Here is a 25,859-nt window from a genome sequence, read left to right on the forward strand (position 1 = left end):
GGCAGTTATCTTAAAAATAGACTAATGAAGTCATACATTATTTTTATTAATAATAAAATTCCTTTTCCTTAATTGTCTTCAAAGCATACCCAGTACAATTAAAACAATAGTATAAGAATAAGTGATAGAAAGATTGATAATGCAGCTGTGACAGCCCTAGTAACAAAAATGTTAATACACTAGAATTCACATCGATGAAGGGTTAAGTATGCCTCTATCAGATGGACTACAGTTATCACATATGTTCAAACATGAATGATATGGAGTATATGAATTTCAACCAGATACACATTTTATGCTTTAATAACTAATTTATGTATCAAGCAATCATATAATAATATTTTTTAAAAAAAAACTGAAAGATTGATATAATTAAATTCTTCACCCCCCCCCCCATCCTGCCCAGACCTTCATTCACAGTTTCTTTAATACTCTGTTCTGAAATTTCATTTATCATTATATTTAAATCCATTTATTCTGAATTCTATAAAGACAATAAAAGTTATGTTAATAAATCACTTTATTAACAGTAACTTGTAAAATATGACTAACAACTCAGCAATGTTTCATAATGGCAACTTCATGTTCAAGAACTCCACTAAATTTTGGCCAACATACATCAAGAAATTATCATTTTTTTACTTAAATAAACAAACTTAGCAAAGAATTTCTTTATCTGAAAATTAATTTTACATGTTATTTCATCCTGTACAAGGAGAATACTACTGAGTTTAAATGACAGTCTGAAGCAGCACAACTATTAGGAACAGTTGCAAAGTTGTTCTGGTTTTGTTAGAATAAGAAAGTGAGTTTCTTTTAAAGAGGAGAGAATAAAAAGAATGGAATTAGAGAACTATAGATTTGCCTGAGTGTGTTTTCTTTCAAAACTAAGAACTTCCATTAGATAAAATTATTATCATCATGACTACATGGGCACCTCCATGGAATCCTGAGATTCATCATGGGTGACCCAAGCTATCAATACAATATCTATTTTACCTGTCCTTGAAATATTAACAGACAAAAGCACTCACTCCATTCATTCATTCACTCTCCAAGCAAAAAAATGTAGTCCTCGCATCCTTGCTAACCACACTTTTACCTAACTTCTAGAGATGGCCTCTTGTTCTGTCCCCTCTAGCCAAGTGCTGAAATATTTCTTATAAAATCCTTTAAGTAACTTAAATGTTTCTATCATATCCCTCTTTTTTTTTTGCCTATCATTCAACTTTTGCAACCCACAAACCCTCAATCTATCCCCATAAGGTGCATTCCACAGACCACTCACCTCTGGATCATCTCTGTCACTTCCTATCTCCAAGAAAACCAAATGATCAGCCCAGAGCACAGTAATCTGGATGTGGTCATATCAAGGCTTTATAAAAGAGAAATGATAACTCCCTTATCTCTCCTTGTGTGTTCTTTACAACCTAGTAATAATCCTGTGAGCTACCCTAGCTACTTTAGCAATATGCCCTATAAACTTAAGCTCTCTATCCATTACTAACCCCAAATACCTGGCTTCATCAATTTTTCTGCAGTACAGTTCCCTCAATGTGGTACACAGCTTGTAACCTTTGTATCCTTGTACTTTTCCACATTAAATCAACATACATTATATTATGCCCATGCTGTCAGTCTAGTTATATCATTCTGCAAGCTCTCTACATCACCTTGATAACTATTACCCTACCCAACTTTGCATCATCTGAAAACAACTGAATATCAAGCTTCAAATTATTTCTTATATAATTTATGTACAAATTAAACGGCAGTGGTCCAAGCAAAGAGCCCTGCAGCACACCACTAGTCACCTGCCATCTCCTGTATTCTGCTTCTCCATATAATACTTTTTGGTATCTGTCTATCAGCCAACCTTTTATCCATATCACGAGTTTCATATTCATCCTCATTTGTTGCAGTTTGCATAACAGAACTATGCACAAAAGCTTCATTGTTAAGGTATTAATTCATATTAATTAAATTAGGGAAACAAAACACACGTGTTAAAAGTATTATTTTACCGATTAATAATAAAATAATAACTTTACGTTTCGACCCCTGTATTGAGGTCACATTCAGAAGTATAAGAACAAGCTACATGCTGTTGCACTCTATAAAAAATAAATAAAATAAAATAAAAAAAAATTAAAATAAAAACTACAATAAACTCTGCTAAAGTCCTCATGTACTAGGATTCTTCTGGAATTATACAGTTATATTACGATTATCTTCTGGATTTGTACAGGTTGCTATTGAATGTTCAAGGGAAAAAAAAAAAAAAAAACTTCACTAGGTCTTGTATTGAGATTTTTCTTTGTGGTTGCTATGAAGGTTGTAGATGGGTCCTCCACATTCTTGGAATTGTTAGACCATCATTTTTATTCAGATTCGGATCATGTTTGAGCATTTCATATGCTTCCTTGAATTTCCGCTCAAACCAGGTTTTGGTGCAGTGTAGGGACTTGGTACCTTTCCAGTCAATTCTGTGGTATGTTTAGACTGCGTGGTCAGAAAGGCCGGTTTTTCCAAAATGGAGGTATTTTATGTGACGTTTGTGTGCATTCTTTCTGATCGGGATGGTTCGTCCTGTTTCCCCTATGTACGGTATGTTACATGTGCAATCTATTTTGTAAACCCCTGGGTGGGCTAAGTGTGGCAGGGGATCCTTGGAAGAATTGAGTAGGTGTCTTAATTTTGTCAGGGGTTTGAAGGTGGTTTTTATGTTGTATATATACAACATCAAAATATATATATAACACCAAAAAACAACATGTAAATATACAACATCAAAACCACCTTCAAACCCCTGACAAAATTAAGACACCTACTCAATTCTTCCAAGGATCCCCTGCCACACTTAGCCCACCCAGGGGTTTACAAAATAGATTGCACATGTAACATACTGTACATAGGAGAAACGGGACGAACCATCCCAATCAGAAAGGATGAATACAAACATCACATAAAATACCTCCATTTTGGAAAAACCGGCCTTTCTGACCACGCACCCCAAACATACCACAGAATTGATGAATCTGAATAAAAATGATGGTCTAACAATTCCAAGAATGTGGAGGACCCATCTACAACCTTCATAGCAACCACAAAGAAAAATCTCAATACAAGATCTAGTGAAGTGTTTTTTTTTTTTTTCCCTTGAACATTCAATAGCAACCTGTACAAATCCAGAAGATAATCGTAATATAACTGTATAATTCCAGAAGAATCTTAGTACATGAGGACTTTAGCAGAGTTTATTGTAGTTTTTATTTTATTTTTGTTTATTTATTTTTTTTTTTCCCACTAGAGGGCAGGCTAAGAAAAAAAATTAGTTAACAAACGTAGATGTAATTTACTTGTATAGAGTGCAACAGCATGTAGCTTGTTCTTATACTTCTGAATGTATCCTTCTGAAGATGACCTCAATACAGGGGTCGAAACGTAAAGTTATTATTTTATTATTAATCGGTAAAATAATCTTTTTAACACATGTGTTTTGTTTCCCTAATTTAATTAATATGAATGCTGATCACCGTGTAACCTTAAAAGAAAGAGTTAAGGTATTAATGTTTCAAGTACCCAGCTATGCTAGAGTTTCACTTTTATTGATTCTGATTTTAATCAAGCTTTGCATTGATGGGAGCAAAGAATATATTATAAATACGAATTATTGAGTAAATTGACTTATTTATTCAATAATTGAATATATTAACACCAAACCTTAACTATAATATAATTATAAAAATATTTATGAAGGCAAACATGCCATAGTTTTTACAGCAAAAGTACAACATACCCAAAAACATTGCAACCACCAAAACAAATCATCCCTTCCTTTTTTTTTAATATATATAGTAACTATAACTAAATATTAATTAGTTATAGAATGTGAAATTAGCTACAATGCTTGTTAATTAAGCTGTTTTTGTAACTCTGCTAGAAATGATCTTTGCAGGTTTTAATTTTGCCTTTGAATATGCCACAATTGTTGTCCCTGTAATTCACTACTGGCAATGGTTATCCTTATTGACTTAAGTTTGCTTTTGATGTTGTTTTAATAACTAAACACACATCCTTGCACGAATATGCCTCATCTGAAAACATTTGCGTAACAACTCTGTATGTAAAATGCATATCTGAGGAGAAAGTTGTTCACATCTTTTAAGAAGTTTAATTATACCACTTCTTTTCTCTGATAAAGAAACTGTCATCTTTCTACAAAATATTTATCCATGATCTCCTGAAAGAGATAAAAGAATTTATACAATTATCATGCTTCAATCCATTAGACTGGCCATACTGTAGAGATACAACAAGATGAACATCACATGGATATTATGTCTGTTTTCAAGAACATGGCAAATCTAGGCATCTACCATGTTGCTAATCATCAAACAGAATGACACTTTACTGTAGCCCTTAGAAATTTGAAAGGCTAATTAAGGAATCTTGTGCAGCCTTCTACACTAACTGAATATAAATAAAAAGTGTATTTCATAATAGAATTTTTGTTACAAATGAATAGTGTTACAAAGAGTAACACTATTCATTATCACAACACTTGAATCTTGAGCCATTTTTTGGTATACATACTACAGAAAAAAATCTGTTTGCCTAATTCTGCCATTAAAATAGTTTTCATTGAAATTACTTGAAAAGTTTAGTAGTAATCCTAAAGGTTAGGTAGCTAATCTCGTATGGCAATATCAAGGTTTTCCATTCTGCAAATAAACAACATCTATAATTCTCCACTTTATGTGATATAATTCTTTACAAATTATAATAATTACAAACTTTAAATCAAAAAAAAGTACTATTTCCAATCTCAGCAACTCAGTGAAGATAATTGAAAGTGGACTGAATTAGCCTTGATCTACAAACACCTTCATAGTGCAGTCATGAGACTCAATAGTGCACCATTTGTACCGCAGTTGGCAAGATCTCCCCCCCCCCCTTTAAGGACTTTTCAGAAGGTGAATTAAACCAATTATTTTGTCAATAAAACAAATCCAATTATAGCAAAAAAAAAAAGAAAGAAAAAAGAAAAACTAAATAAATGTATTATTTCAAATTAAATAAATTGAATTATAGTGGGGATTTCTTTCATTACTAGTCTTGATCCTAGGACTATATCAACAGCAAAAAGTTATTGCCCTGCAGCATCCAGCAATTAAATATTGTTTATATACAGTAGTACAGATGAATTTCTGTTCATAGTTGAATTTTTGATTGTCTGTATTTCCATTGTTTAGAGTAGCGCTTCCCAAACTTATGGATGTAAAGGCCCCCTTGGAAAAATTAAAATATTTCACAGCCCCCATCGAAAAAAAAAAAATTGTAATACAGACATATATTATTATAATAATGATTGTATTTATATTCAATACAAAACGTACACAGCGAATATCGCAAAAATCAAATGCAAATACAGTCATACCCCGACTTCCGCGAATCCGGAGTTACGTGGTTTTCTTATATGCACGTATTCCCATCCCACTTCACACCTCACCACTAGTCGTATCTTTCCGGCACTGGCTGCATTCGCCAGTGTCGCACATGCTGTGAACAAGCACTGATATGTTTCGCACGGTCTCCATTCATACACAATTTTTAGTCTACAAACCTTGCGATTGTATAATGTTATGTTCTTGATAAAAATTTTATCACACAAAAAATAATAAAGTTGTCCAAAAGAAGCAAGTCCGATTCTTCTACAGCTAGCAAGAAAAGAAAAACATTGACTTTGGAAGCAAAACTCAACGTCATTAAGGATTTTGAAGGCAGAATGAAAATTTGTGAGCTAGCAAAGAAGTTCAATCTACAGGAATCCACAGTAAGAACAATCATAAAAGAAAGGTTTACAGATTTTGAAGGGCATACATTCTAACAAGGAATGAATTGTAGCCACAAAGCACAAAAAAATCATTAGCTTGCTATGAAGAAATTTTGCGTGACAAGAAAAAGACATTATGCCATCAGACAAATCTATTAGATTTTATGAAATCATCAACATTGAAATAACTTTCTTTTTTTTTATGTATGAAAAACTACAATTATGATTATATTTCTTAAAAAATATAGGTGTTTTTGTAAACCTTTGGTCCCAATTGCATGTTTGTATATATAAAGTACATGCAAAATTATACCCTGAGTCATGCGAATTTGACTTATGCGCTTTTTGTTGGTCTCGCCTACCGCGTAACTTCGGGGTATGACTGTATTACATTTTTAGCATCTTACATACACATTTGACATGCCACACTTTGTCTTAAAACATTTTAAATTTGTTTTCATTATTTCACGGCCCTCTCAACAAAACTAAAGGCCCCGAAGGGGGGGGGGCATGGCCCACAATTTGGGAAGCGTTGGTTTAGAGGAACTGTCATCACATCTGTAGAATGGTGATATTATTATAAGAAATTTATATTGTATTTATGACATATTGGTCATTTTTGGTTGTTATTTGCCAGATTTTCAATAGAGATCTTACATAACAAAATTTCATTCAATGCCACTCAACTAGTGCAGAATTATTAATATTGTTTTGTAACTAGATTGAAATTAAAAGTAATCTAATTAAAATCAAATCAGAATTAAATGAAGATCATGGACATCTTTTTATATTACAATCTAAATCAAAAATTTTATTTATCTGGAGACTGCTGATGCAAAGTTCTGAGAAAAATTAGGAGAGTGAACAGATCACAGCAATGGCAGAATCATATTAAAAATGAAATGATTAGAAAGGAATTTGACATTGTTAGCATCCAAGAATGTGTAAGCAGGGCTAACCTAAGGTAGTATGGGCATTTAAATAGAATGAGTGAGAAAGGTTAACAAAACAGGTGTTTGATGCTAAGATGGCAAGAAAGAGACTTAGAGGAAGGCCAAGATCTAGGTGGATTGACTCAGTCAGAAGTGCCTTAGAAGAATGAAATGTTAGACATGACAATATTGGGGTGCTGACAAGTAATAGGCTAATTTGGAGATTAATAATAATGTAAACTTAATGATCTTGGCTGTCATAGCAGTCTGAACATCCCCCCCCCCCTTGAGGGTACTTATCAGGAAATTGATGATGATGAGTTCCATATGGTATTCTGTCAAACATTTTTGCAAAATCCAGCAGTATCATTGTGTAGCAATTCCCTTTATCCAACTCAGCTGTCACTATTATAAAAAGTTAGTAGATTACTAAGGCATGACCTTCCCTTCACAAAGCTATGCTGTCCATCAGAGTATCATATTATTATCTGCAATTTCCACCCATTCCTGAATTCTCTTTTTGATCAACTTTTCCAATACTTTTATCATCACCCTTGAGATACTGATTAGTCTATAATTTGCTACCACAGGCTTGGATCCTCCTTTATACAAAACAATTATTTGTCCTCCTTTCACTTTCTTAGAACTTTGACAACAGTGAGACTTAAATTAAACAGCCTTACTCAAAGCATCACCAGTTCCCCTACATTCTCTTAAAACACGAGCTGTTATCCCATTAAATCCCACTGCTGTATTTGTATTCAGATTCTGCAATATCCCAAGAACCAATTCATCAATCTGTTGTCACCTCTGCGATAATAATATCTTCACCTTGATGATACACCCTTGCAAAATGGTCACTCAGTAGGTCAACAATTTTGTCTGCCTCTGTCACCTCTTTACTATCTGCATTCATTAAAGTTATCCTTCCATAGTCATTCTTCCTCCTACTTGCTACATAAAAACTCACTGGGATTTCATTTCGCCAGCTCAGCTAATTTCTTATCATAATCTGATTCTGCCTTCCATGAATTAGCTAGTCACCTTTCTCCATATTCTTCACATTTTCTTTCTTTTGTGGTTCATACCTCATGATACTACTCATACATCTAACTCCTACCTGATTTATCCTCCTTACTTTGGTTATGCAGTGTGATATTGCTTCCTCCAGATACCCCTTAACTATTCCCTATGTAGTGTGAACATCCTTCCCTTGCAGATATTTATGTCATGGTACTGCTTCAGGCTGCCTTGTAGGCCCACATATACCCCTTCTTAACTGGAATTTCCATGTTTTGCTACCTCCCAAAGTTAAGACCATATGATCACTTTTCCCAATTGGAGGCAATGTAGTCACTTGAGTTATGGACTGGTCTTCTTATCCTTTAACCAGATTCAACACTCTCATACCCTGAGTCCCCCTCCGTCACATTCTGCTTCAAGTAATTATCTCTCGGTAAATGTATAAATTCATTTTTTTCCTGCCATGTGATCTTTCCTCCTTCCAATCTGTGTCTGAAGTTGAAGTCTCTCATAGGCAGATCTGGTGTTGAGATAGAGGCTAATTACTCCACTTGCATGCATACATCTGCTGACATATGTATAGCAGCAACCAATTTTATATTTTTTCCAATTGGCCTCAATCTCAACACCAGATCTGCCTGATTGACTCCTTTGCTTGTAAGCTGCAATTCTTCTTCTGTTATCAACAGTACCCTCAGGGTACTGTTGATAACACCTGTTCTGTCTACTCTATCCTCCCTGAAAATACTAAAATCCATCACATAATTTATCCCTCTAACTACGTCATCTGCTGTCACTGGAGTCTCACTAATACCTATAACCTTTGGTGAAGGCTGCACTAACCAATACCAGAAAACTAATCTAGCATTAGTATATAGAAATCATAGCATCTCTTTAGGTCCCAACCACCTTTACATCCTGAAGTGACTACCCCATTTGATATTGTTGCCTGAGAAACTAGATTCTGCATTTTTTGTTTTCATTCATACACTCATTTGCTTCATGTATGCCTTTACACGCACATACACATTCGCCTGCATCCACCCTAATTTCTTTGGTTTTTATGACTTTGTTTCCACACTTTCAGTGAACAAAGCTCTCTCCAAACATCTAATTCTGAATCCATTTAAGTGCAGTCCATCAGCATTGTACAAATCTTTATTATTATTATTATTATTAAACAAGACCTCATGGAGTCAAAGACTCATCTAGGAGGTCCTTTTATCTCACACACATCTCATCATACCGGGTCTTAAACACATTCAAACTCCTTGCAGACACCACACTCTCAGGCAAGGCATTCCAATCATTCACAACTCTGCACGAAAAAAACCTGCCTCTCACTCCCCTACTCACACCCTCTTTATACAGTTTCCAGGGATGACCTCTGGTTCTCCCCTGATCTCCCACTATTCGCTGTAGAACTTCTCCACCATTGATCCTATAGCAACCCCTTACCAACTTATAGGTCTCTATCATATCTCCCCTCTTCCTTCTCTCCACTAGTCTCTGCAAATTACATCTTTTCAATCTTTCCTCATACTCGACATTCCAGAGGTCAGAAACTACCTTTGTCAGTCACCTTTGGACCCTTTCCAACATCTCTTCATCCTTCTGAAAACCAGGTGACCAAATCTGGGCACAACAGTCCATGTGTGGCCTAATCAAAGCCTTATACAATGGAACAAGAATCTCCCTACTTCTACACGTCAGTGTCCTCCTCATCATTCCCAGAAGTCTTTGTGTTGTCTTCACAATTTTGGCGATGTGACCCCTAAATTTTAGATCCTTATCCACTATCACTCCCAGATCTCTTATTTCCTCTACTTCCAACAATATATTCTCACCAAGCATAAATTCTGCATCCCATCTTTGTTTTCCAAATTTTAAAACCTTACATTTTGCAACATTGAACTCACATCCCCATTTGCTTGCCCAATCACTCAATTTATTCAAGTCTTCTTGCAAGGCCACAACATCTTCACTACTCTTTATGGTTCGTCCCAACTTTGCATCATCTGCAAACAACTGAATATCTCCATCCAAATCTTCGCCAATATCATTAATATACAAGTTAAATAGTAATGGCCCTAAAACAGATCCCTGAGGCACTCCACTAGTGACTTTCCTTTTCCTGGATATTGCACCCCCATACACAACTTGTTGATACCTATCAGATAGCCAGTCTCCAATCCAATGCACTAATCTAATATCCAACCCCATCTGCTCTAGTTTGACTGTCAACTTATCATGAGGTACTCTATCAAAAGCTTTTGCAAAATCCAAGTATATTACTGTGTATCCTTCTCCTCTGTCCAAGGAAGCAGTCACTTTATTGTAATAAGTAAGTAGATTACTAAAACACGACCTCCCTTTAGCAAATCCATGCTGTCCATCAAAGATTATACCATTGTTGTCAACCCAACTCTGGATCCTAGTTCTCACAAGCTTCTCCAACAACTTACCCACAACACCTGACACACAGATAGGCCTATAGTTTGATGCTTGAGTTCGATCACCTCCTTTATGAAGTGGCACAATCTTGCCCTCCTTCCACTCTTTAGGGACTTGACCAAGTGCAAGACTCGTATTAAAAAAATATGTCAAGGCAGGTGTCAACTCTCTGGCACATTCCTTCAGAATACGCGGTGATATATTATCAAGTCCCACAGCCTTATTTACATCTAGTTTACTCAACTCCCCAAACACCTCTTGCTCACTTACAGTCAGTCTCTCCTCCCCATCATCAACTGCTCTTAATCTCTCCATGAAGTCACATTCACAAGATTGAAAGATCTTTATGAACTGCTCATTAAGTATCTCCACCACACATTCTGCAACAGCTGTCTTTATACCATTTCCTCCAATCAATGTCATCCTTCCATAATCATTCTTTCTTTTGCTGGCTACATATCGAAAGAACTCCCTAGGATTCTTTTTAGCTTCATTAGCTAACTGCTGTTCATACCTCTCTTTAGCTACTCTCACCAACCAAGTCACTCTCCTTGCCTGGTCTTTGTAGAACTCATGAAATTGGTTACTTCCACTTCTTTTATGCTGCCTCCACAATGCCCTTTTTCTCTGTATTGCATGCTTAATCTCTTTATTCATCCATCTCACACCTAACTTATTTAACCTTCTCACCCGTGGTATACATTTAGACATTGCATCCACTAAATATTTTTTGAAAATCCCCCAAGCTGCATTGATCTCTTTTCCAGCTAACTCCTCATTCCATGCTACACCTGCAAGCTCTCTCCTGAGCTCTTCATAATCACCCCCCTTGTAGTTCCACATATACCCTTTTTTCACAGGGGTCCTTGCACTGCTGGCAACCACCCAAGTAATCACCTCATGGTCACTTTCACCAATTGGTGGATGATTTGATACCTCACTGATAATTACATCCTCTGATGAGATGACCAAATCCAAGACCCTTAATCCTCTTGTGCCCTCTGTTACATACTGTCTGAGGTAGTTATCCCTCAAAAACTCAAGAAACTCATTTTCTTTACTTCCAGTTGCTATCTCTTCATTCCAGTCTATATTGCCATAATTAAAATCACCCATAATGATCACCCTTTTCTTATTTGCTTGGCTTATTTGACTATACATTTCACTATCACCACCATCCACATTACCAGGTCTATAACAACATCCCACCAAATATTTGATTCTATTCACCTCTATCTCACACCATACTGCCTCAAAACCACTGGCCCCATTTCCCCCTTGCATCTCTACCTTGTATGGACATAACTCTTTCTCTATCATCAATAGCACTCCCCCTCCCTTTTTACCCCTTCTATCCTCACGAAACACATCATACCTTTCCATCTCTATTCCTGTCAGGATGTCATCCTCATCTAACCATGTCTCACTTATTCCGACAATCTCTGGGTGCACAGACGCAATTAGTGCAACCATTTCATCCGCCTTGTTTCTTATACTTCTAGCATTGGTATACAAACACAACAACTCATTTCTGGATCTACAGCTAGTTCCACTGATACCACTCACTCGATGTGATCTCTCCATGCTGGACTGGGGCCATTTCCCTTTCTGCTTCTTCATTTTAGAACCCTTTGCAATTCCATCTGTTTCCTTTTGATCCCTGATCATCCCATTACTTTCCTGCCCACACATTCTCTCACCTCCTCTTAGAGCATCCACCTTTCTCACGCTGTGTATCCCTGTCCACCCTGAGCCTCCCCGTTTCCCTGCTCCTCTTGCACACCCATTCTCTCATTATCTATACTCATACCACTCACTTCCACATTCATTTCCACTCCTTCAATCTCTCCTGCTCTTCCACATCACTCCCCTCTCGATCTGATTCATTCTCTCTATTCACTTCTCTACCTTCCAGCAGCAGTCTCTCCAAGCGACTCACACCATAACCACTCAAATGCAGTCCATCGCTCCCATACAGCTCACTTCGTCCCTCAAAATTATTAATAATATATTATTAATAATAATAATAATAATAATAATAATAATAATAATAAAGCATATTAAAAGTTCCTGGCAAATAAGTCAGCTTTTACTCTTACAGAATACAGAGACAAATGTAAGAAAGCTAAACAGTGTGTAAAACTAGCTAAACAAAAGTCATGGGAGGACTTTGGCAAGAATATAGAAAATAAATATCAAGAAGGTGGCAAAATAAATTCAGGCTATATGTTCATAAACTCTATATCATTCCTTCTGTACAACCTCTGTATTGATTCATTAGCTATCACCTTGCTTCTCATTTCGCCTCTATCATAGTATGGCAGTAGACTTACAAACTTCACCTTCTCCGTTTGGTTTTTTTGCTTCTTTCAATAACCTTCATACAATACTTCTCACCTCTCAGGTCGTTGGTTCCAGCCAAAACAATAAATTCTTTCATCTTCCCTTTCTGCATTCTCACAGCAATATTACTAATATTATTAATTTTCATATCATGGAAATAAGATTTTGTAATGCTTTCACAAAGTACTCCCCTTATCTTGGAATTGCTGTAAAAAATTATCTGCTTATGCTCTTTGTCTTGTTTATTCTTACAATTTTCTTTTTGGCTTTGGACTCCTGCTTTTTTCTGTTCTCAGTTTGATTAATCTCTTGCTGTTTCTGCAGCCATTTCAATCTTGCACTCTGTCCTGTGAAGGAATACGTTCAAGTGTGCTATCTCTTTATTCAGGCCTTCTACTTTCTGCTACCATACTGCCAGTATCATCACTGATATTTGCATTTTCTGATCTTCTATCAATACAATTTTAAAACAAAATTTTACACTGGACAAAATCACACAAACTTAGCTCACTCAACAAAGACGACCCGCCAACATTCTGTTGTACTCACAATATATAACTTAAGGAAATATACACATTTTACATAAGCCTAAATATCTCAGTCTATCTCACACAATTATAAAACAAATAAATACAATAAATTAACTCTGTATCATTAGCAAAAAATTTGAAAAAAAAAAAAACTCATATTTCTGCAATATTATGAATCAACGTCATTCAAAAATATTCCCAAACAGCCAAGAAATCTAGAAGGTCTCAAATATTTGTCTTAACAGGATGAACATTAGTAGTGTGAAAAAAGTGAATTCCTTTAATAATTTTGTCCATTTTGTGCTTTATTCATCCTGTGCTCACTCCAGTCACTACTTAGTCTTAACTCTTTCACAGGAAAAAAAAAAAAAAGAAGCAAAATTATAAATTCTACCCTCTGAAAAATTCATTGATATGTTCAGGAAACAAAAGGAAATGCTCTTATTTTTATGACAGAATCACTAACATTTTAGTTTTGAGACAGAGTGAAATGGTTCTCATTTTGGAACTGACTGTATTTAATGTAGGGAAAAGCCCAAGTTGCTTCCCCATGAAAGGATAACTGAAGAATTCTGTTTTCTTTGTTTTGTTGTGAGAATATCCTCTTATTTATTTTTAATTTCTGAAATGAAATTTGTGTATGCAAGCGTGAGGGAGAAAGTATATCTCTTATGAAACTTTTTAAACAAATTTTATGGAAATAATTATATTTGTATATTTTTAAATATTCATTAAACAATGTTTCTTTTGTATATTGCATTTCTGTTGCAATATACAAAAAATTTCTGTTTAAGACTCTTAGATAAGTGAATGTGCTACATCAGGTTTAAGATTTGTGAAAACTAATACTCTTCAAGTAAGGATATATATATATATATATATGTATATGCTGGAAAGAAACAAAAATTTAGAAATAATACCATTATTAATTTTTTTCCCCTCCTAATCTTTATTTTCAATGGCTAATGAAAATGTGGATGATTTTGCTCTCTCTCTCTCTCTCTCTCTCTCCAAAATGAAAAATTTTGCAACTTACTAATTTGGAAAGATTAATCCATACTTTTAATGGCAAACCTCAGGAAACATCAGTATATTTTTTTGAAACTGCTGATATTAAGTCTCTTGGTAAATGAACAGATACTCAGTTGTTACTTACTCTAAAAGTAAAATTATAAGTTCTACTCTCTGAAAAATTCATGAATGCGTTCAGGAAACTGTCTTAGTTTTATGACTGATTCACGGACACTATTTATAGATTTGATATGACTTCTTAGAAAGAACTTTTTTTTTTTCAATTTTGAAATGGCTTTAACAATGACAACAGAGAGAATCTGCAATGTTACAAATGTAATGAAAATAGTCACATATCAAGTTTTCCCTGCTGATTTTTCAGGACTCCATAAATTCTAAATCTAATTTAAACTCTTCTAGTTCTAGTAAAAAAAATTAAATGTGTTATAAACTCAAACACCAGAAGCATTATTCAGAAAATGGCAAGAATAGCAATTCAGTTCATGTTACCAATACTATATTCTTGCCCGTTAGTCTATTAACTCAGAGTCTCTGAATATTGTAGATGCAATTATTTTAGAAATTCCATACAAGGTACTCTTGGACACAGGAGCCCTTGTCTGTGTCAAATAACATGGACTTTTTTTTTCAGATGATACAGAATAGTATGCATTTTTGAAAATTATGGAGACAACTACCGTGTTTGAATAAAAACTTTAGTTTAATATAACTAAAATCTACATTCGACGTTTCGACCTTTATGTCAAGGTCATCTTCTGGAGCATAAAACTATACACAGGAAACAAGTTACACTACAATCAAACTGGTTTGTTAAAGATACTGACCAACCACTACAGCAATTGTTGGCCTGACCTCTGGTAAAAAAAAAAAAAAAATTATACATCAACGCTAGAGTGTTATCTGTTGGGTGTAGAAATACATTGGGCGCAACAACAAGTATCTATCTATATACATATATTAACGTCATGATTATACTTGTACATTCCAGCCAGTTGGTATGGAATGGTTTCTAATACTAGCTGAAGATTTGCTAGAGTCCTGACTTATGCTAGATCTTATATATTAGGTAGGCTGAATGTGTGCCATCCAGATCCTTGGAATTTTCATGCCATCTTTGTTGTTGATATTTGGGTGGTTTACCAGGATTTCGTAGGCTTCCTTAAATTTCCTTTCATACCAGGTTTTTGTGTGGTGTCAAGAGCGGGTGCTTTTCCAGTTGATTTGGTGTAAGGTGTTGAGTGTGTGGTCTGAGAGGCCTGCTTCACCATAATGGTTATATTTAATGTGTCTAATGTGTTCTTTCTTGCGTATAAGGATTGTCTGTCCTGTTTCACCAATGTACGGTAAGAGTTACAGGTGCAGCGGATGCAATAGACTCCAGGATGTGCTAATGGGAGGAGAGGATCCTTCGAGGAGTTGAATATGGTTTTAAGTTTAGTGGCTGGTTTAAAGGTGGCACTGAGGTTATAATGTTGTAGGATTCTGTTGATTTTTTCTGATAACCCTTTAATGTATGGGATGGCTATGGTTTTACTGTAATCTAGATTCGTTTTTGTTGTTGTTTTATGGAGTATTTTATTAATAGTATTTTTGTTATAGCCATTATTTATGAATGTGTCGCTGATGATTTTTAGTTCTTGTTTAAGGGCTTGCTGGTTAGAACAAATTGTTGTAGCTCTGTTTTTAAGGGTGTTAATGACTCCATATTTTTGTGATGGGTGGTGGTATGAATTAGCATGTATGTATTGGCCAGTGTGTGTCGGTTTTTGGTAGACCGTGAAGGATAGACTGCCTGAAGGAAGACGTGTGACTAGTGTGTCTAGGAACGGGAGCGAATTTTGATTTTTAATTTCGATGGTAAATTGTATGCGTTCGTGTTGTTTGTTCAGGTGGCTAAGGAATGTGTTTAGCGTTTGTCACCTGTGCAGTCGGATCGCGAACACGTCGTCAACGTATCTAAGCCAGGCTGTTGGTCTTAGCGTGGCGGAATCAAGAGCTCTTTGCTCAAAGGTTTCCATGTAGGTTGGCGATTGGGGGGGGGGGGGGGGTAGTGGTGAGCCCATGGCTGTACCTTCTTTCCATAGGTAAAATTTGTTTTGCCACACGAAGTAACTGGACTGTAGTATGTGGGCAAAAGGGCCATAATGTCGAGTGGAAATTTGTTTAGTAGGTGAATTGTGTCATTGATGGAGACATTAGTGAAAAGGGCAGAAACATCGAAACTGACTAATAAGTCATCTTTGTCGAGTGTTATGTTTTTAATTTTGTTTATAAAGTGTTGTGTGTTTTTTATGTAGGAAGGGGAATGACCTACCAACTCCTTGAGTGTTGCCGCTAATTTCTTGGCTAAGTGGTAATTGGGACTGTCTGTTCCTACGATTGGTCGAAGGGATTTTGTTTGTCTACTTTTGGGACCCCATATATTCTGGGGGGGGGGGCATAGTGGGGTTTGAGTTTTTTAACCATGTCTGGTGGCCAAGAAGTGACAGACTTGAGTAGTTTCTCTGTTTTATCCTTTATCCTTTTTGTTGGGTTATAATTTACCAGCTTATATGTATTGTTATCGGCTACTAGTTGATTCATTTGAAGCACATATGTTGACCTATCAAGGACGACAGTGGCATTGCCTTTATCCAATTTTGTTATTATTATGTTTTGTTTGGCTTTTAATGACTTAATTGCTGCTAGTTCTGTTTTTGTGAGGTTGTTCTGTATGGTTTTCTTAGTGTTCAGGACATTACTAGTTTCTAGTGTATTTAATCTGCTATATTGTTAGGTAGGGACCTGATGCTTCTTTCTATGTGGTAGATAAAATCCAATTTCCTAAAAAGGTAAAAAAATTGGAAAAAAAGAAGAAAATGGAAAAATAAAGACATCCCAGAAGGGAAGCAGAAAGAAGTAGAGAAGATTGGCTTAAAAAACAATGTGAAGAAATGGAAAATTATGAGAGAGTGGGAAGGTATGATCTTTTATATGAAAAAGCAAGAAAGATGAATCACAAGAGAAATGGAATTCGAGCTATAGAAAATAAGAATGGAGAAATCATAACTGAAGAAGATAAAATCCTAATCAGATGGAAGGAATACATCAAAGATCTATATGAAAGGAAAATAGACCAAATGAGTTGCCATTAGAAGATATAAAGAAGGTGAATGTCGATGATCTAGGCCCAGAGATATTGAAGACAGAAGTAGAAATGGCCATTAAAGAACTAAAATGTGGAAAGGCAGAAGGAATAGATGAAATACCTGCAGAATTCCTGAAGCAACTTCAGAAGAAAGGGACTGAAGAAATAACCAAAATAATAAATTTAATTTATAACAAAGGAGAACTACCAAAAGATTTTATGACCTTAATATTTATACCTATACCAAAGAAAAGTAATGCAGTGAACTGCAAGGATTTTAGAACAATAAGCCTCATTTCCCATACATCAAAAATACTTATGAGAATCTTAACATGAAGAATTTCTTGGAGAAGATCAGTTTGGTTTCAGGAAGGGTAGGGGAACAAGAGATGCGATTGGACTGTTAAGAATAGTAAGTGAAAGAAGTCTAGAAGTGAATAAAGAAGTTAACATCTGTTATATAGATTTTGAGAAAGCTTTTGACTATGTAAAATGGGATAAGATGGTGGAAGTAATGGAAAAGATTGGTATAGATTGGAAAGACAGAAGGCTAATTATCTCACTATATATGGGACAAACCCATGGTGAGAGACATTTATGGTACAACAGAACCAGGTATCATTGGACAAGGAGTAAGACAAGGCTGTTCTCTGTCACCAATTTTGTTCAACATGTATTCCGAAGCAATGCTAAAAGAAGCACTGGAGAATTTGAAAGAAGGAATAAAGACTGGAGGTAGACAGATATTTGCAATAAGATACACAGATGACGAGCCATTACTATCAAACACTGAAACAGGACTACAACATCTGTTGAACAGATTACTGGAATCCTGTATCAATTATGGAATGAAAATTAACATCAGAAAAACAAAGGTGATGAAAATAGCAAGGAAAGAGGCAAATATGGATATGGATATCAGAATAAATGGGGAAAAATTAAATCAAGTAAAGATATTTAAATATCTAGGAAGTGTTATTAGCAGTGGTGGAAGGTGTAAAAGTGACATAAAAGCAAGAATAGCAATGGGAAGTTTATTTTTCACTTGGTTAGACTATAATAAATTTAGTTTAATCCTTTATCCAAGTGTGAGCAAACAAAGTTTGCGCCTGAAAATATCTTCAGAACTGGGACAAGATAGTACAACACCGGGCAACTCGTAGCAAAGGTGGAGCAAGATACCAGCACTCCTATCCCAGTATCTCCCATAATGCAAAACACATCTCCTTTCGGATATGTATGATGTTATGCATTAAGGGAAGGGCCCCTACCCAGACTAGTTTCGACCTTTATTGAGGTCTCTTCAGTGGGAGCCAGGCAAAGAGGTGGAGATACCAGGCAGAAGCAATAGTGAGATCATCTTTACCTATAGGAGTTGCCAAACAGTGTGCCACCTTTTGATTAAATTACTCTGGATTTAGAGAAAGTGTGAGCAAACTTTGTTTGCTCACACTTGGATAAAGGATTAAACTAAATTTATTATAGTCTAACCAAGTGAAAAATAAACTTTCAACATCTTTCTCTAAATCCAGAGTAATTTAATAAAAAGGTGGCACACTGTTTGGCAGCTCTTATAGGTAAAGATGACCTCACTATTGCTTCTGCCTGGTATCTCCACCTCTGGGTCTGGCTCCCACTGAAGAGACTTCAATAAAGGTCAAAACTAGTCTGGGTAGTGGCCCTTCCCTTAATGCATAACATCATACATATCCACAAGGAGATGTGTTTTGCATTATGGGAGATACTGGGATAGGATTGCTGGTATCTTGCTCCACCTTTGCTACGAGTTGCCTGGTGTTGTACTATCTTACCAGTCCTGAAGATATTTTCAGGCACAAAGTTTGTTTGCTCACACTTAGATAAAGGATTAAACTAAATTTATTATAGCAATGGGAAGAGATGCCTTTAATAGAAAATGGAATTTTATAACTAAGATGAGAAGCCAAACGGCTATTTTTCCTGGCGAAATTAATTAAATTAAGGGGATAAAAATCCCTTATTATTTTACAGCCAGTATGCGAAACTCTAAGATCGAAAACTACGATCTAAGAGTTTCATGCTGAAGAACTATAGGCAAATCCAAGCGTAAGTGACCGCCTGATAGTAGAACACCAAGGCAACTCGAAGCAAAGGTGGAGCAAGCTCTCTCACTATCCTTGATATTTTCTCATAATGTAAAAACAAACAACTCCTAGGAGATGTAATACTGCTTTACTTTATGAGGAGAGGTCACTACTCAGACCGGTTTCAACCTTTTTTGAGGTCTCATCAGTGAGTGGCTAGACTGAATGATATCAAAGTTCTTATAAGGACTGGCTTAAAGGGGCGAAGCAAGAATGCTTTTCAACTTCCCCGTTATCTGTAGAGGACAGTGTAGGGATAAGGTGTTATTGAGCTATTAAAGCTCTGATCATGGCAGGAGGATAACAGCAATAGCCGAGCCTCAGTTAGAACTTCATTGGCTACAGCATTGCTATCCATTACCCTCCAAGAGTATTAATCCACTCATTCCGCCTAATCTGTTTTCTGATATCAAAGTTTAAGTGAAAAGAACTTATATATACCTTCACTATACGAATGCCAGAAAGGTGTACCCATATATTATATTATATTATATTATATTATAACTAAGATGAAAAGCCAAACGGCTATTTTTCCTGGGGAAATTAATTAAATTAAGGGGATAAAAATCCCTTATTATTTTACAGCCAGTATGCGAAACTCTAAGATCGAAAACTACGATCTAAGAGTTTCATGCCGAAGAACTATCGGCGAATCCAAGCGTAAGTGACTGCCTGGTAGTACAACACCAAGGCAACTCGAAGCAAAGGTGGAGCAAGCTCCCTCACTATCCTTGATATTTTCTCATAATACTCACTGATGAGACCTCAAAAAAGGTTGAAACCGGTCTGGGTAGTGACCTCTCCTCATAATGTAAAGCAGTATTACATCTCCTAGGAGCTGTTTGTTTTTACATTATGAGAAAATATCAAGGATAGTGAGGAAGCTTGCTCACCTTTGCTTCGAGTTGCCTTGGTGTTGTACTACCAGGCGGTCACTTACACTTGGATTCGCCGATAGTTCGGCATGAAACTCTTAGATTGTAGTTGTTGATCTTAGAGTTTCGCATACTGGCTGTAAAATAATAAGGGATTTTTATCTCCTTAATTTAGAAAATGGAATTTATTCAGAAGTAAAATGAATGGAAACCTAAAGAAAAGACTAATAAAATGTTATGTGTGGAGTGTTGCCCTCTATGCATCTGAAACTTGGACACTGAAGAAAGAAGAAATTAAGATTTTGGAAAGCATTGAGATGTGGATTTGGAAAAGGACGGAAAAAATCAAATGGACAGATAAAATAACTAATGAAGAGTAGAAGAAGAAAGAAGTCTGTTAAGGAGGATAAAAAGAAGCAAGGGAAACTGGATCGGACATATTCTGAGAGGGAATGGAATCATCAGAGTTGCTATCGAAAGAAAAATAGATGGAAAAAGACCCAGAGGAAGAGTAAGGAAAACAATGCTAGATGACATGCTCAATGGAGACAGGTACACAACCTTGAAAGAGAAGGCTCAGAACAGAAGAGAGTGGAAGGAAAGTTTCTGCTACTAAAAGAAGAACAGAACCTGCTCAATTGCAGAATACTAAAGAAGAAGAAGAAGGCCTTGATATGACTGCACCTGGACTGTGCATAGATCTAGTTTCCTGAGTTATGAGGGGATAAAGAAGCTGGGAAAAATTGAGTTATACAGATATTAGAAATGTATAGTAGTAAGGACAGATTGAGAATGTAGATTGAAGACACTGGCAGACAGGAGAAAGAGGATTGATATAATAAAAATTGAAAAAAAATGAAATTGAAATTTATTAACACTGAAGAAGCACTACAAATGAAAATATAATACAATAGATGCAAGATATATTTAGAACAATACAAGTGATAATAATATAGTAAAAAGTACTCATAATACTACATATGTTATAAAAAAAATCCTACAATTATTTTTCAACTTGTAATATAGAGATTAAGAGTTAAAGAACAGACTTAGGAATGAAGAAGAGAAAATGGAAATACATTAGAAGGAACCATACAATGTGTGTAACCAGGGGCCATAGCCATACTGATTATTATAAAAATACAAATGTAGGTGATTAGTCACTAAAAAATTAAATGAGGGCACACATATACATACAGAATATAATGGAGACATAATATAAAAAATATAAAACATTTAGAGTAATTTTCAATAATATGCATTTTTAAGTCAACATTATTTAGTCCCATGAGGTAGTCTAAATTTTTTCTAAAAGTGTATCCTGATGTTAGACTTTATTTAATCAAACAGTTTATTGTAGCTGTTTGTTGCCAAGATTTGTGAAAAATTTCTTTCTTTATCTTGAAAACTAGCAGCATGTTTTGGCCACAGTCTACATGATTGACAGATTTTATATATAGAGAATTTTACATTATTTCTTACGTATAAATTAGTATACAATTATACAGATAATTATATTAATCATATATATTATATATATTATCATAAAATATATATTAATTATATAGAGTCTATAAATTTCTAAAAGGGTGTTATAGGAGACTGGCCGATGAAATTTTTGTTACATAAAATGTAGGGGAGAGGACAATGAGGCATCTGTGGAAGTTTAGTTATTGTGTGGTTAAGAAAAGGGTGAGAGTTACATTTTTCTCTTGCAAAACAGTGAGTAAGTGGATCTAGTGTGAATGAATTTAAGAGAAGGTATGATAGATGACATAGGCGATGTATAGTCTCCCTTGATGAGTCTGACTCCATGGAAGTCTCCGATAATAACATGGAATGGTGCTTCATCTTTAAAATTGCTTGATGCTGTCGAGAAGAGACAAGTTTCTTTTACGTGGTAACCCTTCTCTCACAGACTTACTCCAGTCACATCTCACAGACATACTGTTTCTCTTTTATGCCTATTCTACAGATATTTATATAGGCAGTGCTCTGTTGATTGGCCAACATCATTCCTCTACCTAAAACACAAGCAGCTGTAGTCTTTCTCTCACAGTTTTCCCTAAGGACTACAACCTCTAACTGTTAAAAAAATATATATCTACAGGTTCCTTCTTTCTTCTTGACCATATGCCATTGAGGAGTTATAAGTTTTGCAACCTCTCATCAGTGGGATTATGGAAATAATCAAGAAATCAAAGAAGCACAGTGAAACCACAAGTGAGATGACCTGACAAATTTAACATATCTAAAATACCAAATTTTATTAGATTCCATCCAGTCAGAATAGAGCTGTTATATGCATACAGACAAACAAATATAACAGTTGTTTGTATTGTTACATGCCTAATATAAATAACACCTTGTAGCAAAAAGAAAACAGTCCTGTAACAGGTTTTCAAGTGATACCTGATTTGTACCAGCCATAACAATAAATTTCATTCTCCCCTTTTCCAAGTAGGAAAATAACACAAGTACTATATTCAAAAATTTGAGTCCAGCATTTACTTAACATTCCATGCTAATAACTCACCATATATGGCCCACTCAGAGAAGTTAGACCCCAATCAGCTGCACTTTTAATAATGATCTTTTACTGAATAACATGGTGCAAAAATTTCTTGCACTAGAAAGTTACACATTAACTGTTAGAAATTTTGGATCAACTTTGTAATAATGCAATAATGGAAGAGGATGCATTATATTAACAAAAATTAGGATAAATACAGTTTACATCTATATTCACTTACTCATTTCATGTTGGAGAGCCCACCGTAAAAGAACTTGAGCTGGACTTTTCACATGTGCTTGAGCAATTTCTTCTATTGATGGGTCACACATTAACTAAGGAAAATGTCTGAGATTAGCATACATAAACAGTATGACAATCAGAAATTTTATCTTTTCTTCTTGAAAGTAATGAATAACTACATCTCATATTACTTAAGTATAAAGAGCTAATAAGCTTCATTCACTTCTTCAATTATTATTATTACATCTCATATATTAAACCATGACAAACTTAAACTATGTTTTTGAAAAGAAAAATTTACTTTATATAAAGTTTAACATATTTAATCTGGCATGCTGAAAACTATACTGGATCCAGATAAAAGTACATTTATTTATTCTAATTTAATAAATTTCTAATTTATTCTAGGCAATAAGGAAATAAAATCTTTCAACTTATGTATTGTTCCAATTTACAGAGGGTAGGGTGGTTGGAATTATGACTGAAGCAACTATGAAGCAGTATAATATAACCACTTGACTTGGAAAGAAGTCAATGGACACCACAGTGTGAGAAACAAACATCCATGGCACCCACCTTAATAAAATACAGGACTTCCTTTCACTGTGATAACTGCAGCAATCCTATAGTGTATACTTTCCACAAGCATATGATAGCTATGAATGAGAATTTTGAACCATTCTTCCTGTAGGCATGTAATGAAGTCCTGGACTGTTGTGGAGTGGACATCCCTTGACCTCATCCGATGCACCAGTTCATCCCACAGATATTCAATAGGGTTGAGTTCAGGGCTCTGTAGAAGGCAGTCAAGTGTGGTGACATTCATGTCCACAAACCAAGCAGTTACAGCGGCAGCCTTATGACATAATGCATTGTCTTACTGAAAGAGTTTCTACAGTTCTGTAGAAACACCACAAAGTAGGAAGCATTGCATTAGACAGAATGTTCAGATAGCTTTTAGAGTTCCATGATCATGGCACTACAGAGGCTAAACCAGGAAAAACAGAACCATACCATTACAATACCACCTCCGAATTTCATAGCTGGGGGTTACACACTCTAGTGAAAGATAGTCACTAGGCATCACACCCGTCCACCTGCTCAGAGGATGTGGTGTTATTTGTTATAACACAGCTCTCCAAGCTTCCACTTAAGATGATGCCACATGTTGGTTATATGTAAAAAGGATATCAGAAATGCATGGGAAGAAGTGAAAAGATGAAGTGAAATGATGCAGTATGTGAAGATGCTCCCTAGAGTTGGAAGTACAAATAGTGTGAGAGTGAAGGTTAAAACCAATATGCTCACTTATATATTAGTGTGTTTTTAATCTGTGATACATGACCATTAACCAATAAAGAATAGAGCTAACTGAGGAAATATGTGACATGTTTTCTTAATCATCAGTTTCTCATACAAAGAAATTATATAATTTAGGAAAATAAAAATCTGTAATGCTTCTTTCTAACTTGCAAAATTTTCACAATATCCACCCATTCACTGGTTTAAATTCTACATTTTCCATCACTTGATACAAAATAAGCCAATTACCATTGTGTGGGGCATTTTATTTTAGGCTACCACATTGTAAATGCTGGTTACTTCACAGTACATCCAAGTGCTCATATCCTAACCTAATTGGCTATATTTTGACAACAGTGATAATCAACAAACCAGAGACTGATGTGCCCAAATGGTTCAAAATAAGGTAAAAAAGATATAAAACTAGCCATAGAATTAGCATTATATAAATAAAACTAATAATTAAACCAAACTTTTCTTCTGATTTCTTTACTCACCAACGAAAAATTCATCACAGATGAACAGAGGAGTGCTTTTTATTTTATTTTTTTATTTTTATTAATGTATGCTACTTGTAAGGAAATTCATAAAACAATCCTTGGGTTCCTATGAGTTTGCTGTACTAAAAATTGACTGTACATTAAAAATAATAATGATATTATTTATTTTAACACACTATTTTTGCATAATTGTTTTAGCTAAAAGCAGAAAAACTATAAAAAATATTGTGGATTCAAAAGTAAGTTTCTGTGGTTTAATAGTTCTGTGGAAAATTTTCAGTATTGAGACCACCTTATTAAAGAGTTTAATAAAAATAAGCAATTAAAACCCGACAAGTTTCGTAAGTCACATTATCATCAGGGGTACTGGTACCTAAAGTTTTACACAACAAAAGCCCATTAACAATTAATTACACATATTAGATGTTTTTGATAACTTCACAACTGTAACATATAATTGATAAACCAGAATACAAATGGCAAATTTGTTATTGTATGCATGTTGGAACATTGCCAGTTGTTGCTATCACATTCTGTGGTATCATGTGTGTTATATCATAGGTCTGTGGCAGTTAAATTTTTGATGAATATTTATTGTATTATATAGGGATCCTAAGCATTCGTGAGGCTTATTTAAATTTTTTTTGTAAATCAGTTACGATCAATATATGACATTTTTGTTTGTTGCCAAAGGAAATAAACAAAAATGAAACCCATCTATACTTTTAATTATAATATAAATAAAAAAATAGAAATATATATCAGTAATAAATCAAAGTAAATTATATTAATAAAACATGAAATCTTAAAAATGAAATAAATATTTTGAACTACCATTACTAAAACAGGTCCTATCTAACTGCATTAGTGCAACAATATCCTCATATAGCTAACTACCAAAAAGTCCTGACTTTAGAATAGCTCAATGCTATTCTAAATAAATGAAGAAAAATCATTCAATTATAACAAACTATTCCTGAAGTATACAAAGCTTTTGCATATTGTGTTTTGCAGTTGTGAACATTCA

The 25,859-nt window shown here is 35.0% G+C and overlaps 1 protein-coding gene across 4 annotated transcripts in view; it reads right to left on the reverse strand.

Annotated features, from left to right (window-relative positions):
• Positions 1-25,859, reverse strand: part of LOC150105260 (uncharacterized) — a 235,239-nt gene that overhangs the window by 85,770 nt on the left and 123,610 nt on the right. For all 4 annotated transcript variants that reach the window (XM_090394025.1, XM_090394026.1, XM_090394024.1 and 1 more), the window contains one exon: positions 23,029-23,122. In XM_090394025.1, coding sequence (XP_090250151.1) covers positions 23,029-23,122 — 94 coding nt within the window. The remainder of the gene's footprint in view (positions 1-23,028; positions 23,123-25,859) is intronic.

This window comes from Typopeltis vanoorti, chromosome 6, assembly GCF_054136105.1.
Source record: "Typopeltis vanoorti isolate ZY-2024b chromosome 6, IOZ_Tvanoo_1.0, whole genome shotgun sequence".
NCBI lineage: Eukaryota > Metazoa > Arthropoda > Arachnida > Uropygi > Thelyphonidae > Typopeltis > Typopeltis vanoorti.